Genomic DNA, 15502 nt, shown 5'->3' with positions numbered 1-15502 from the left:
CCGCACAAGGCTTTGGCTATAGGATTGTGAGGAGAATCCCCTTGATGAAGGAAGGAATAGGATTGGCTCAAGCTTCAAGCAAGAAGACTCTACATTTTATATTTATGAGAAATCACTTTGAGTCCATAGGAAAGCCAATATTATTAAAAGGGGATGAGTTACTATGATCAATTGGTTGCTCAAGTGCTTAGAGATAGCCACCAAAAATACTCAGCCACTTTCCCACAAAATATATTTGTCCCAAGAAAATATGGAAAATCGGTGCCACCAACTTTTCCAACTTGGATATACCGATTTTACACTTCGACAAATCCTATGCCAATCCCACCATCTTGGTACAACCAAAATATCTATCGATGCCACCGAGATTGGGTGACCAACATTCTGTTGAGCTAACTTCAAGTTTCGGAATTTTCGAGTTTGAAGCCGGTCTCACCGAGTTTGGAAATCCACTCTAGGTCATTGTATTGGTACTACCGAGATTCATATATCGGTCTCACAAAAAATTCAAGTTGCCACATTTAGTGCACTTGGTACCATCGAGATTAACATTTCGGTGTCACTGAGTTGGCCAATAATGTTGTAACGGTTGGATTTTGGGAGATGCCTATATATACCCCTCCACCTACCTCTCACTCAAAGAGGAAGCAGTCAGAACACACTTACACTTGCCAGATCCATTTTTCTGAGAGAGAGCCACCTACACATGTGTTGAGATCAAGAGATTCCATTCCAACCATTTGAACCTTGATTTCTAGCCTCCCCAAGTTGCTTTCCACAAGATCAATCTCTCCTACCCCTGCCAAAACAGAGAGAGAGTGATTGAGTGTTGAGAAGACTATCTTTTGAAGCACAAGAGCAAGGAGTTCATCGTTCTACCACATCTATTACCTTTTGGTGGGTGGTGCCTCCTAGATTGGATAAGTGTCGCTTGGGAGCCTCCTACTTCGTGTCATGGAGTTGAACCAAGATGTTTTTAAAGGGAAGGAGATCACCTACTTCGTGAAGATCTACCGTGAGTGAGGCTAGTCATGTGTGGACGGAAGCCGTGGTGGAATAGACAAGGCCGCTTCTTCGCGGACCCCTTGTGGGTGGAGCCCTCCGTGGACTCTCGCGGTCGTTACCCTCCATGGGTTGAAGTCTCCACTAACATGGACGTACAATAATGCCACCTATCGAAACCATGCCAAAAATCGTTGTGTCAACTTCTTCGCATTTGATCTTCCTAAACTCTACTCCTTGCTACATGTGCAAAGTCTTTACTTTCCGCTGCCATATTTATTGAGTAGCATGTGTAGGATGCACTAGACTTGTTAGAATCGCTAAATTTGCCAACCATCAAATTGGGAAAAGGCTAGGATTTTAATTTATGCAACTAGTCTATTCACCCCTCCTCTAGGCGTCTCTTATATCGATCTCTCAATTGGTATCCGAGCAAGGTCTCGAAAACATTGGTTTAAACACCATTAGAGGAAGATGTATGTGCCTAGTTATGAAAATATTAGTTGTAGAGTGCCCATCCTTGATGGGGAATATTTTCGACAATGAAAATATGAAATACTTGATATATTTGATGAATTCCATTTGCACAAGTATGTTAAATATCCGTATGAGCCTCCCATTGATCCTTTGCATCCTTCTCATGATGAAGAACTTGATATGCTTGGTAATCTTAAAACTATAAATTTAATCATTAGAGGACTACCAAGAAATGTGCTTAATCAATTGCAAAATTTCGAGTGTGCTCATACTTTTTGGAAAGACTTAGAGAAAAGATATCCCAACTATTCACTGAAAAATCTTGAGATCATTTTCCATAAATGCATTGCCTTTCAGAAAATGAAGCCAAACGATCCTAATTTTGATAAATGCCTTTTTGAGCTTCGTGACCTCATGTGTGCTAAAGGAGATGTCATTGTTGAAGCCATTCAAATGCATAAATATGAACATTGAAATAGTCAAAATTCTCATGAAATTCTTGCTTCTGATGACAAGGATATATCATCCGACGACAACAATGTGGAGCATGGCTACTACGATGAAGATGAAGGGTTTGACATTGAGTATGAGAAGACTATGAGGAACCTTAGTCTTATGGCGAACCTTAGAGACTACATGGCCGGTGGTAAGGAGTGGGTTCTCGAAAGTGGATGCATCGATCACATGACCGGAGATAAAGACATATTCCACGAGATCGCACCAAACCATGGACATCGAAGGTATGTGATCTTTGGAAACAACTCCAAGGGTATGGTACTTGGTCTTGGTAAGGTGGGCATATCTCATGGTAGTTCCATTCAAATCATGCTTGTTGAATCCCTTGGCTACAATCTACTTTTCGTATCTAGACTAGCAGATTTTGGTTTCAATGTGCTATTTACTAAAGTTGAATGCCAAGTGTTTCGTAGTGACAATTATAACATGGTCTTTACTGGTTTCCGTAGAGGTGATCTATACATTGTTCATTTCACTGAAAAATCCAAACCTCGTGCATGTCTTATTGCTAAATCATCTAAAGGTTGGTTATGGCATAGAAGGTTAGGACATGTAGGTATGCGCAATCTTGACAAATTTATCAAAGGTGATCATATTCTTGGTGTTAGAGATGCTAACTTTGACAAATATAGACTTTGTAGTGCTTGTTAAGCACGAAAGCAAGTTTGTGGAAGTCATCCCGTGAAGAACATCATGACTACAAGAAGGCCACTCGAGCTGCTTCACATGGATCTTTTTGGTCCCAATGCTTACAAGAGCCTCAATAGAAATTCTTATGGTCTAGTCATTGTTGATGATTTTTTACAGATTTACGTGGGTATTCTTTCTTGATGATAAGTCACAGGTAGAAATCATCTTCAAGGACTTCGCTCGGAAAGCCCAAAATCAGTTTGAAGTGAAGATCAAGAAAGTTCGGAGCGACAATAGAATGGAGTTCAAGAACACTAATGTGGATACTTTTCTTGACGAAGAAGGTATCTCACATGAGTTCTCGACAACGTACACACCTCAACAAAATGGAGTTGTTGAGAGGAAGAATCGGACTCTCATAGAGATGGCCAGAACGATGCTTGACGAATACAAGACGCCAAGACACTTTTGGGCAGAAGCCGTGGAAACAATTTGCCACGCCATAAACCGACTCTACTTACAGAAGCTTCTCGGTAAAACGTCATATGTGCTACTCAGCAATAACAAACCCCAAGTTGGATACTTTCAAGTATTCGGCTCTAAGTGTTACATTCTTGATCAGCATCGTTGCGCTAAATTTGCTCCTAAATCAGATGAAGGTTTCCTACTCGGTTACGGCTCAAACCCTCACACTTACTGTGTCTACAATAGCTTCACTCGAAAAGTTGAAGAGATGGTAGACGTGAAGTTTGATGAATCTAAGGGTTCGCAAGTCGAACAATTGCCAAATGATGTAGGAGATAAGGAATCTTCGGAAGCCATCCCTGATCTACCTATCGGCAAGATTCATCCCATGGAGGTGAAGGAATGTACTTCATCAATTCAAGTGGAAACCCCTACTTCACGTCAAGGCAAACAACAAAACGATATGGAGGCATCCACAAGCGGTACACGACATGATGAAGAAAAGGAAGAAGTACATTGTGATGATCCACCTCAACCTTCCTCACCACCACCTAAAGGAGTTGACACCGTCAATGACAACGTGCAAGAAGATGATGAAGAAGAAGCTCCACCATCCAACAAGAAGAAGTTGACATGAGTTCGAGCAAGAGTGGACACAGATCATCTGTTGAATCAAATCTTCGGTGACATACAAACCGGGAGAATCACTCGCTCCAAATCTCGTTTAGCTAACTTTTGCGAGCATTATTCTTGTATCTCTAGCATTGATCCTTTGAAGATAGAAGAAGCTCTTCAAGACCTGGATTGGGTGAATGCCATGCTAAAAAGAGCTACACAACTTCGAGAAGAATCAAGTGTGGACACCTGTTGAAAAGCCCAAAGGCACGCAAAACACCATTGGTACAAGATGGATGTTTCGGAACAAGCAAGATGAAGATGAACAAGTTGTACGCAACAAGGCGCGTCTCGTAGCCCAAGGATACATGCAAGTCGAAGGTATGGACTATGGTGATACTTATGCCCCGTTGCTAGACTTGAAGCTATTCGCATTCTTCTCGCTTATGCCAATCACCATGATATTACTCTTTACCAAATGGATATCGATCAAAAGTACTTTTCTAAATGGTGAAATTGAGGAGGAGGTTTATTTCAAACAACCTTCCGGCTTTGTGAACCCCAAGAAACCTAATCATGTTTACAAACTTCGTAAAGATTTATATGGTCTTAAACAAGCCCCTAGAGCTTGGTACAAATGCCTAATGAAGTTTCACATTAAAAAGGGTTTTGAATTGGTAAAATTGACGCAACCTTATTGACTAAAAAGCTTAATGGTGAACTATTTGTGTGCCAAATATATGTGGATGATATTATCTTTGTTTCTACTAACCCACATTTTAGTGAGAAGTTTGGAAAGTTTATGTCAGAGATATATGAGATGTCAATGATGTGCGAGCTGAAATTCTTCCTTGGATTGCAAATAAAAACCGGAAAGAAGGTACGTTTATCTCTCAAACCAAGTACATCAAGGACTTAATCAGGAAGTTCAATATGCAAGAGTGCAAAGGTATGAGAACCCCACATGCCTACTAGTGGACATATTGACGTCACTAAGGAGGACAGACCAGTTGATCAAAGAGTTTATCGATCAATGATTGGTTCATTGATATATCTATGTGCCTCCCGTCCTGACATCATGTTGAGTGTTTGTGTGTGTGCCCGATACCAAGCAACACCTAAAGAGTGTCATCTATTGGATGTTAAAAGAATCGTGAGATACCTAATACATACACCAAACTTTGGCATATGGTATCCTAAGGGATCTTCTTTTAATATTGTTGGCTATTCTGAATCGGACTATGCTGGAGACAAGGTTGATAGAAAATCTACCTCAGGTACATGTCAATTTGTTGGGAGATCTCTTGTGTCTTGGTCATCCAAGAAACAAAACTCGGCATGTTTATCTTTTGTCGAAGCTGAATACATTACCGTTGGATCATGTTGTGCGCAATTACTATGGATGACTCAAACGCTTAAGGATTATGGAATTCATGTTAAAAATGTTCCATTATTGTGTGACAATGAAAGTGCTATTAAAATTTCCTATAATCCTGTGCAACATTCTTGAACAAAACATATTCAAGTGTGACATCATTTCATTCGTGATCATGTTGGTAAAGGAGATATAGATCTTAAGCATGTTTGTACCGACTAAAAATTAGCTGATATCTTTACCAAAACACTTGATGAGAAAGTATTTTGTCATCTGAGGAGTGAGTTGAACATCATTCATGCTTCAAACTTGAGCTAGACTCACTCGGATGCATGCAAGGGCATGAGCTTGATTGACTATTCCTTGATGCTATTGATATGATACTATCTTATATCTTGGAAAACTATGCTCCCTTGTATTGCATCTAATCTTTTGTAGGTACTTGGAAGGACTACAAATCACAAGATTGCCATCAACTCACATCAAAAGCAATATTGACATGGCCAAGTATCAACATCCCCTTCTTCAGAGATGGAGGAAGAAGACAACAAAATCATATCCTTGACAATTATATGATAATGAAATTAACTCATGTCATTTGGATATATTATGTTCTTCCTTGCATGACTGGTCATTATAGGTGAAAAGTGAACCAAAACGACATGGATTGATCCCAACTCAAGATGATCTTCATCAATGTTGAGCATCCACGACAAGTTCACCTACATGCCACGTCATCAACATCATTCGAAGGTATGTAGTCATATCCTTGATAAAGCTTCACGCCAAGTCATGATGTAAAGCAACTCAAGTGATATGAAGACATTAAAAAGCTTAATTGAAAAATGATAACCCCATTTTGTGCTTAATATGATGAGTATGACCTATGATCGAGCATTCTTGCTTGACTCCTCAAGTCAAATACTCTAATATAGGTGACCTAGTAACCACCCCACATCTAGATAGAGATTCTTGTATGGTTCACATTTGACATTGCATGCTTTCTTGGAACCATTCAACTCTCATCTATATGTATGCATATTTCAAAAACAAAAAAAACTTTTCATTTGGTGTTGTTTTATGTTTTCTATCACAATTGGTATCTTATAAGAATCTTTAGATTATTTCCTGTCTACTTTCAGTTAAGGAGTTGATTTTCAATGCAACTCGGTTTCACCGATATGGAAAACTCGATCCAATTGATTTCTCCCAGAGGCCTACTGCCATTCTTGGTTCTACCGAACCATTTTGCCTCGGTGACTCCGAAAATTATCATTGCCTTTGATTTTCTGATATTTTCAAAACTTTTGCCTTAGGGGAGGGGGAAGATTATCAATGATCCCATGTTTCATTGCCTTCTAAGATTTTATTGAACATTTTGGGAAACAAATCAGTTTTAGCATTATTTTCTAGGGGGGGGGGGACTTCTCTAGGGGGAGAAACCCTCAATGATCCCACAACATAAGAGGGAGAATCATTTAGGATCCCTACCATGGGGGAGATAGTTCAAGGAACTCTTATCCATATTAAAGGGGGAGAACATTCCATGAAACCTTACCTACTATCTAAGGGGAGAACTTTCAAGGAACCCTTATCAAAGAGAGAAGTATCAAGGATCCCTTTCTCTCAATGAGCCCTTACCCTCCGACCTTTTGGAAAATTAATGCCAAAGGGGGAGAAATATCAAAGCTTCCAATAAGCTTACAAAAGGGGGAGAAATATCAACAGGAGGAGATATATGTTCCTAAAGGAATGTCTACCTAAGGGAAGATCCACCTCAGGGGAGATGTATCAAACCTTACATATTAACGGGGGAGAGATAAAATTGTTTCAGATATCATTGCTTTACTATCTTTTGATTGAACTTGTCTTACCTACCTGCTCCCAATATCTACATGCTATGACTCAGGGGAGAGGAAATTCTTACATATTAACTCTTAGGGGAGAAAGTTCTAAATTCTCTTGGGGACATATTTATCATCAAATCCTATTTTCAATATGTTCTCCATATCTTAGTACTTTTGAAGCTCTTTGCATCTTTACAATAGAGTACTCTTGTGTTATCTAACATTTGTTTTCCCAAGTGTACTCCTACTGCTAAGTCGCTCAAGAACCTCAAGGTAAGTATATGCATCATATCCTTGTTCATGATGATCTCTTGTCTCTTGCACATATTGTTTGCAAGAGTGAGTCTTTAACATGGAAGCTCTTCATTCACATATGTTTGATGCATGTAGCCAAGATTTATATGGCTTGTCTTGTGCTTCTACCTTGTGTGTGCCCATGCAGTCTGAAGCAACTATCCTTTAAAAGGGATTGCACACATTTAGGGGGAGCTTGTACTAGTCATGTATCTTTCAAAGCTGTCATATTCTAATGCATATCTTTATTTGAAGCTTTGATTGTATGTGTCATCATTACCCAAAAAGGGGGAGATTGAAAGCATATATGCTCCCTTGGTGGTTTTGATAATTCATGACAACATACATTGTCTCTTGGATTAACACTTTTACCTAGTATATTTCAGGTATAGTCCACACAGATATTTGGCTATAGGATTGTGAGAAGAAGCCCCTTGATGAAGGAAGGAATAGGATTGGCTCAAGCTTTAAGCAAGAATACTCTACACCTTATATTTGTGAGAAATCACTTTAGGGTCATAGGAAATCCAATGCTATTAAAAGGGGATGAGGTACTATGATGAATTGGTTGCTCACGTGCTTAGAGATAGGCACCAAAAATACTCAGCCACTTTCCCACAAAATATAGTTGTCCCAAGCCAAATATGAAAAATCGGTGCCACCAACTTTTCCTACTCAACTATACCGATTTTACACTTAGACAGATCCTATGCCAATCCCACCATCTCGGTACAACCAACATTCTTATCGGTGCCAGCGAGATTGGGTGACCAAAATTTTGTTGAGCTAACTTCAAGTTTCGAAAATTCTGAGTTTGAAGTCGGTCTCACCGAGTTTGTAAATCCAGTCTAGGTCATCGTATCGGTACCATCGAGATTCATATATCGGTCTCACCAAAAAATGAAATTGCCACATTTAGTGCACTCGGTACCACCAAGATTAACATTTCGGTGTCACCGAGTTGGCCAATAATGTTGTCACGGTTGGAATTTGGGAGATGCCTATATATACCCCTCCACCTACCTATCACTCGTAGAGGAAGCACTCAGAACACACTTACACTTGCCAGATCCATTTTTCTGAGAGAGATCCACCTACTCATGTGTTGAGATCAAGAGATTCCATTCCAACCAATTGAACCTTGATTTCTAGCCCCCCCCCCAAGTTGCTTTACACAAGGTCAATCCCTCTTACCCCTGCAAAATCTGTGAGAGAGTGATTGACTGTTGAGGAGACTATCTTTTGAAGCACAAGAGCAAGGATTTCATTGTTCTACCACATCTATTACCTTTTGGAGGGTGGTGCCTCCTAGATTGGTTAGGTGTCGCTTGGGAGCCTCCTACTTCGTGTTGTGGAGTTGAACCAAGATGTTTGTAAAGGAAAGGAGATCGCCTACTTCGTGAATATCTACCGTGAGTGAGGCTAGTCCTGTGTGGATGGAAGCCGTGGTGGAATAGACAAGGTCACTTCTTCATGGACGTACGATAGCGCCACCTATCGGAACCATCCCAAAAATCGTTGTGTCAACTTCTTCGCGTTTGATCTTCCTAAACTCTATTCCTTACTACATGTGCAAATTATTTACTTCCCGCTGCCATATTTGTTGACTAGCATGTGTAGGGTGCACTAAACTTGTTCGAATCGCTAAAATTTGCCAACCATTAAATTTGGGAAAAGGCTAGGATTTTAATTTATGCAAGTAGTCTATTCACCCCCCTCTCTAGACACCTATTCTATCGATCTCTCAAAGATCTTTATTGGTTGAACCACGATATCGAGGATTCAGTCAATCTGGTATGCAATTCCCTTCGTCCACCAATATGTTACTTGCCCGAGATTCGATCGTCGGTATCTCCATACCTAGTTCAATATCGTTATCAACAAGTCTCTTTACTTGTTCCGTTATAGACGATCCCGTGACTAAAATTATTTGTCACATTGCTTGCAAGCTCTTTATGATGTTGTATTACCCAGAGGGCTCAGAGATATCTTTTTTGTCACACGGAGTGACAAATCCTAGTCTTGATCCATGCCAACCCAGCAAACACCTTCTGAGATACCTGTAGAGACTCTTTATGATCACCTAGTTACAAAGTGACGTTTGGATACACACTAATTATTCCTCCAGTGTTAGTGAGTCGCACGATCTCATGGTCTAAGATACAGGTACTTGACATTAAGAAATTTGTAGCAATTAAACTTCAGTGACACGATCATATGCTAAGCCTATGATTGGGTCTTGTCCATCACATCATTCTCCTAATGATGTGATCCCGTAATCAAATGACAACTCATGTCTATGGTCGGGAAACCTTAACCATCTTTGATCAATGAGCTAGTCTAGTAAAGGCTCACTAGGGACACGTTGTTCTCTATATATTCACACATGTGTTTAGTTCCCGATCAATATAATTCTAGCATGAATAATAAACAATTATCACGAACAAGAAAATATGATAATAAACATTTATTATTGCCTCGAGGGAAAATTTCCAACGGTCTCCCACTTGCATTACAGTCAATAATCTAGTTTACATTGTAATGAACCTAACACCCATAGAGTTCTGGTGTTGATCATGTTTTGCTCGCGAGTGAGTTTTAGTCAACGGGTCTACAACATTTAGATCCGTATGTACTTTGCAAATGTTTGTGTCTCCCTCCTTGATGTTATCACTGATGGAGTTGAAGCGACATTTTATATTCTTGGTCTTCTTGTGAAACCTGGTCTCTTTGGCAATTGCAATGGCTCCAATGTTGTCACCAAGGATAGTCATCAGATCCGATGCACTAGGCAGAACTCCTAGATCGGTCATGAACTCCTGCATCGAGATTCCTTCATGCACTACTTGTGAAGCAGTTATATATTCCTCCTCGCAAGTAGATGTTGCTACCACACTTATCTTGGAGCTACTCCAACTGACCGGTCCACCACTCAAAATAAATAAGTATCCGGTTTGCGGCTTGGAGTCATCCGGTTCGGTGCCAAATCTAGCATCGATGTAACCCTTTACAATGAGCTCTTTATCACCTCCATAAACGAGAAACATTTTCTTAGCCCTCTTTAGGTACTTATAAGAATATTTTAGACTGTTGTCCACTCATCTACGCCTCGATCACTCCGGTACCTCCCCGACATACTTATGGCAAGGCACACATCAGGTCTGGTACACAGCATGACATACATTATAGAGCCTATGGTTGAGGCATAGGGGACGACCTTCACCCTTTCTCTTTCTTGTGTCGTGGTCGGGCTTTGAGTCTTACTCAACTTCATACCTTGCAAAACAGGAAAGAATCCCTTCTTTGATTGATCTGTTTTAAACTTCTTCAACATTTTGTCAAGATATGTGTTGTTTGAAAGTCCTAACAAGCGGCTTGACCTATCTCTATGGATCTCAATGCCCAATATGTAAGGTGCTTCTTCGAGGTCTTTCACTGAAAAACTCTGATTGAAGTATCCCTTCACGCTTTCCAGAAATTCTATACTATTTTGAATCAATAATATCCATATTTATTTCTTTATTCGACAAGGTTTTAGAAAATAAATACGTATATTAACCCAAAGCCACATGTATGACAAAAACGGTCGCCCTACCTACAAGATTGATGATGTCTTGACCTCGTGTCACACAAAACAAGAAATCTAGAGGCCTCACCAAGCCGTCCGCCGGCTAGCCCGGAGCTCCAATCAGTCTAGCACACCCTCAACATGCACCTCATACGCACGTTGTATAATTCATCACCACCTGCTTCTGCAGTCCCATCAGGAGCAATTGATCTTGGAACCCTTCTATTTTTAACACCACCACGACGTCAGACAATGCCAGCCTTTTGCGCGCGCCCTTCAAACGGTTTCTAAGGCCAAGACCTCGCCGCACCTTGCTGCCAAGAGTCGTCGTCATACTGTAGATGACATGTCGCTCCACCTTGGTTACCGCATGACAAGCATACAGAAACCTCTTGTCGATGTAGAGCCCCAAAGATGATGCCCCCATAGGGGTGACGACGCAGAAACCTCGCCATCATTCGATCAGGAAAAGTGCGAATCTGGGATTTCCCCCGGGGTACACGAGGAACACAAATCGCCCGAATGCATGCAACGAGGTAACGACACCCACGACCGCCACCGTTGATGGTTTTGGCAGAGGTTGAGTCAAGCTTTCGTTGCCAAATTCGCGTCCATCTTTGGTTGGACCATCAGACCGACTTCCTCCATCATCCAACACGCCCATGGGTGATGTCAGCCGCCGAGAAAACGTGACTGGAGCCGCACCACCGCACAGAACCCTTGCCCCAACTAGGTGAGCCATCGACGATGGAGGGGCCTCACCGTTGCGCCGCTGATGTCGGACGACACACATTTCCAAGATACCGGTGCGGATCTCCACCACAACTGCATCCAAAGGCATGGCGGAGGAAGGCCTCGTCGCCGCCATCATCCCCCGTCTAGGCTTTTCCCCATGGAGCTTCGACGGCGATAAGGAGAGGGGCAGTGGCGGCTCGAAGCCCTAGATCAGATTGATAGGGAGGGGACCGGGAGGGAGGGGGCGACGAGAAGAGCGCGGCGGCTCAAAGCCTTAGATTGGATTAGGAGGGAGGATATTGCGAGGAAGGGGGTCGAAGAGAGGGGCGGCGGATGCTAGAGGTCGTGGAAATGAACACAAATCCTTAATAGATGTAAGGAACTAATGATCAACCTATAATGCACACATGGCTGGTTTCAAACAAGTTTTGTGTGGACAACATATCCTGATAGTATCTTGAATTTTGGTTATAGAATTTGGATTGGTAAAATAAGTTTGCTTCACCAACGTGTCCTTCTGTTCTATGGTCATGGCTGGTTTCAAACAAGTTCTCTGTGGACAGGGAAATACCTCCGGCCCATTGCTGGTGTCAAACAAGCTTTCTTCGGACAGGAAATTTTTCCGTGAATTGACTGCACGGAACGCCACTCATCAATTGAAAGCAAACTGTACAAGTATATGTAGCATGTGCAAGAAGAGAGTGATGGCTCAAACCTATCCCCTCTTTGGGGCATTCAGATCAGCCCCATATAAGCGTCTAAAAGAAGATCAGCCCTATATGAATCATATAAGAAGCAATAGCACTTCTACATATTCTCAGAAAAGAAAGGAAAAAGTTCCAGAAAAGAAAAGCAGCGACACCACTTCTGCAGTTTTCTTGCAGACGATGTGCAAACTGATGCATCCAAATTAACTGGAACAATGCCATCTACTCAAGAAAGAAAAAGACCTGGAACAATGCCCATCGATGTTACTGGCCTATGGGGCATCATACACGAGGCACTGAAAGCTCCTGTGGTGGTTGCGCAGCTTTCGGCCATGGAAATTCAACGCGGATCATTGGCCGGCGCTAGCTGGTCCACCGACGAAGTCCGGTTCTGCTAGACTGCTACGCGGAAAGGAACGGGGGCACCGGCCACTTTGACACGCAATTGGTTCAGAATTTCAGATTCTACATCGGGGAATAATTTCAGTAGATATTCGAGAAGGACCTTCTTGGTGCTATCAAAAAATTAGAGAGAACATAGACAGTGAAATTGGCCAGTGTGACTTCATTTCTAGTAGAAGTAGTAGGAGCATACACTCTCATCCCTCTTTAATTAATCTTTACATTACAAAGTGCTTGGTTTCATACTGTAAAAATAAACAAAACCATGCACTTCAAGAAGGATGTCCATGCACATAGGCCTTCATATATAGTAGCATCAAAGAGAAGTTTCCAAAAAGGAAACAAAAAAAGAGAGAGAAGGGGGGCACATAGGAGCTGTTCTGCTCTCAGGCCCAAATAATGTTGGAAACCGGCAGGGAAAGGAAAAAGAAGGCAAATTAAAGGAGGTAAACCCAATTTCACTGGCGCTACGAGGACCAGCTCCTGAGGAGCCCCGGCCTCCCGAACATCTGGTCCAGCGCGAGCACGACGGCCATGGCCAGCGACACGTTCATGCCCGCCGGCCGCACCACCATCCGGAACACGTCCGTGCCCACCGCCTCCTTGGGCTGCACCTCCACCACCGCGCGCCGCTGCTCGTCGTACACCGCGCAGCACCGCCGCGCGTACGACCCCTCCACCTCGTACCGCCCGCCGCCCGCGGCGCCCCCGCACGCCGCGACGTGCGCCGTGGACTTGCCGCCGCCGCGCATGTACTGCGGCGTGCGCTTCACCGCGTAGAGCGGCGGCGCGCGCGTCTCCTCGCCGGGGAAGACCAGCCACTGGTCGCCCATGAGGCTGATGGCCTTCTTGCGGCGGACGGTGAGCACGGGCCGCCCCGCGGCGTCCATGAGCACCACCTCGGCGCGGGAGTCGGACGCGTAGATGTCCACGCGGTACACCAGGTTGCCGCTGGCGTCGAACACCGTGAACCCCCGGCAGTTGAAGAGCAGCGACTTGCGCCACACCGTCAGTGTCACCGGCTCCTCGTCCACAGCCGCCGCAGCCGGCATCCCCAGAGACGGCACGGCCAAGTTCGGGTGCACCTTCGCCATGGCCACACTGAAGACTAGACCGGTGTATCAAGAAACCTAGAGATAGATCGAGGAGCAGGAAGAGAGCCCAAGAGCTGCAGTTAGTTGGTTTACCAAGGGATCGATGGAGACCAAGAATAGATCAATGGAGCTTGTCTGGTTTGGTCACGGCATCAGGAGTTTATATACAAGAGTGGTGGACAGGAATGCCCCTGGGATAATTAGGTTGGGTGGGCAGGGTGATGTGGCTCATGGCTCTCACGTGTATGGGGCAAGGGATGACATTAATAACTCGCTAGATACTTGATAGTGCCATGCCACTTCGGTGTAATCCAAGATTAGTGAGTCACTTGTGACTTTTCGCACCCTCAAATTAGAGGCCACACTTTGGTGTAAGCAACACTTAATTGGTGAGTTACTTGTATGAATTTTTGCCGACCCAAATTAATGTGGGGGTGAGATTAGTGGGTCACTCATGACTTTTCACAGTCTCAAGTGTGATACAATTTTTTTTCTTCAAAAAAATCCACCGTGCGACCTTGCGCGCGTTAGACTTGAAATGGTCGCTTAATGTTTGTTTTTCTTTGTGGTTTTTCTAATCTCATTATATGTAGTGTGTGCTAATTCCCAACAAGTTGTGAGAAAGTAAAAGGACGTGGCGGAGAAACAATGACGCGAAGAGAGGATGAGTGGTGCCGGCGCGGGGGGTGGAGATTTTTTTTTCTTTAGACGAACGGGGGATGGAGATTGTGTGATGGCGAAGGAGAAGATAGAAATGCGACAATGAAGAGGGGGAGAGGAGGTGTTGCATCATAGGTCTATGGCCCGAAAGGTCACGCCTTCAATCGACGGAGAGAAAATGAAAAATTTGTCATGTGAATATAATAGCAACAAATCTTATTTTGTGCTTTAAACCTTCTTTTTAAAGATAAATAAATCTCGCACGGTGTTTAAATAAAAATAGCGGTGGACAAAGGCTAAATTCGCGCGAGAGAGAAAAAGGTATTGGGTGAAGGACCCTTTGTATGCTTTGGTGGCCTAATTAGTTACACTCAGACCAGCGCATGCACTCCCAATGGGCTTGCTAGCTGGCTATGTCTTTAGTTGGATCCCAGCTTGGAAAGTTTGCCATGTGGATCATCTATCCCAATCATTGTACACGCTGTTTGGGAGCGTTTCTGCACGAAAGCTAGCCCCGTGAGTCCAATCTATCTGCAAGTGGTTAATTAAGTTCCTTAGGCCGAAAGAGCTTGAGCACTAATGATAAAACATTGAGAATAGATCGATGCATTTCTCCACCACCGTCCCGTCGAGAAAGTTGGCTTTGGAAACAAGCAAAGCTCCCCCTGATACGTGTTTGGCCACCATTTGTCCTCGTTTAGAATTTAACTACGCAACACACAGCATTTCCCGAAACAGCAAAAGTTGTCGAGAATATGTACGATTTTAGACCTTACCGATAAAATACGTGCGATTTCTAATACTACCTCTGTCCAAGTGTATAAGGCATGCGCATAGTTTTAGGTTGTCAATTTAACTAACTAAATATATATTATATGTGATAAAAATTACATATTCAGAAACTACACCCTCACATGAATCTAATGGTATATTATTTATTACATATAATATATATTTAAATGGTTAAATTAACGACCTAGAACAACGCGCATGCCCTATACACCTGGACGGAGGGAGTAGTAGCTATATGATGATTCTCACCCGGCGCTACATCTTCTTTGTGACTGACTTCGTTAATCTTTCGATGATGCTCTGACTCAGCCTCTTAAATATGT

General features: G+C 42.8%; 1 protein-coding gene across 1 annotated transcript; it reads right to left on the bottom strand.

Annotated features, from left to right (window-relative positions):
• Window positions 1-12781: 12781 nt before the first annotated feature.
• On the bottom strand, window positions 12782-13877 carry LOC123413791 (protein LURP-one-related 8-like). The gene has a single exon (XM_045106619.1). The coding sequence runs from the start codon at window positions 13725-13727 to the stop codon at window positions 13101-13103; it is 627 nt and encodes a 208-aa protein (XP_044962554.1). The 5' UTR covers window positions 13728-13877; the 3' UTR covers window positions 12782-13100.
• Window positions 13878-15502: the final 1625 nt, after the last annotated feature.

This window comes from Hordeum vulgare, chromosome 1H (genome assembly GCF_904849725.1).
Source record: "Hordeum vulgare subsp. vulgare chromosome 1H, MorexV3_pseudomolecules_assembly, whole genome shotgun sequence".
Lineage (NCBI taxonomy): Eukaryota > Viridiplantae > Streptophyta > Magnoliopsida > Poales > Poaceae > Hordeum > Hordeum vulgare.
The sequence above is the reverse complement of the archived record's forward strand: the minus strand, read 5'-3'. Positions and strand labels throughout refer to the sequence as shown.

Excerpts from the sequence above, each read along its gene's own strand:
- LOC123413791 (XM_045106619.1), bottom strand. The coding sequence starts at position 13,727 with ATGGCGAAGGTGCACCCGAACTTGGCCGTGCCGTCTCTGGGGATGCCG.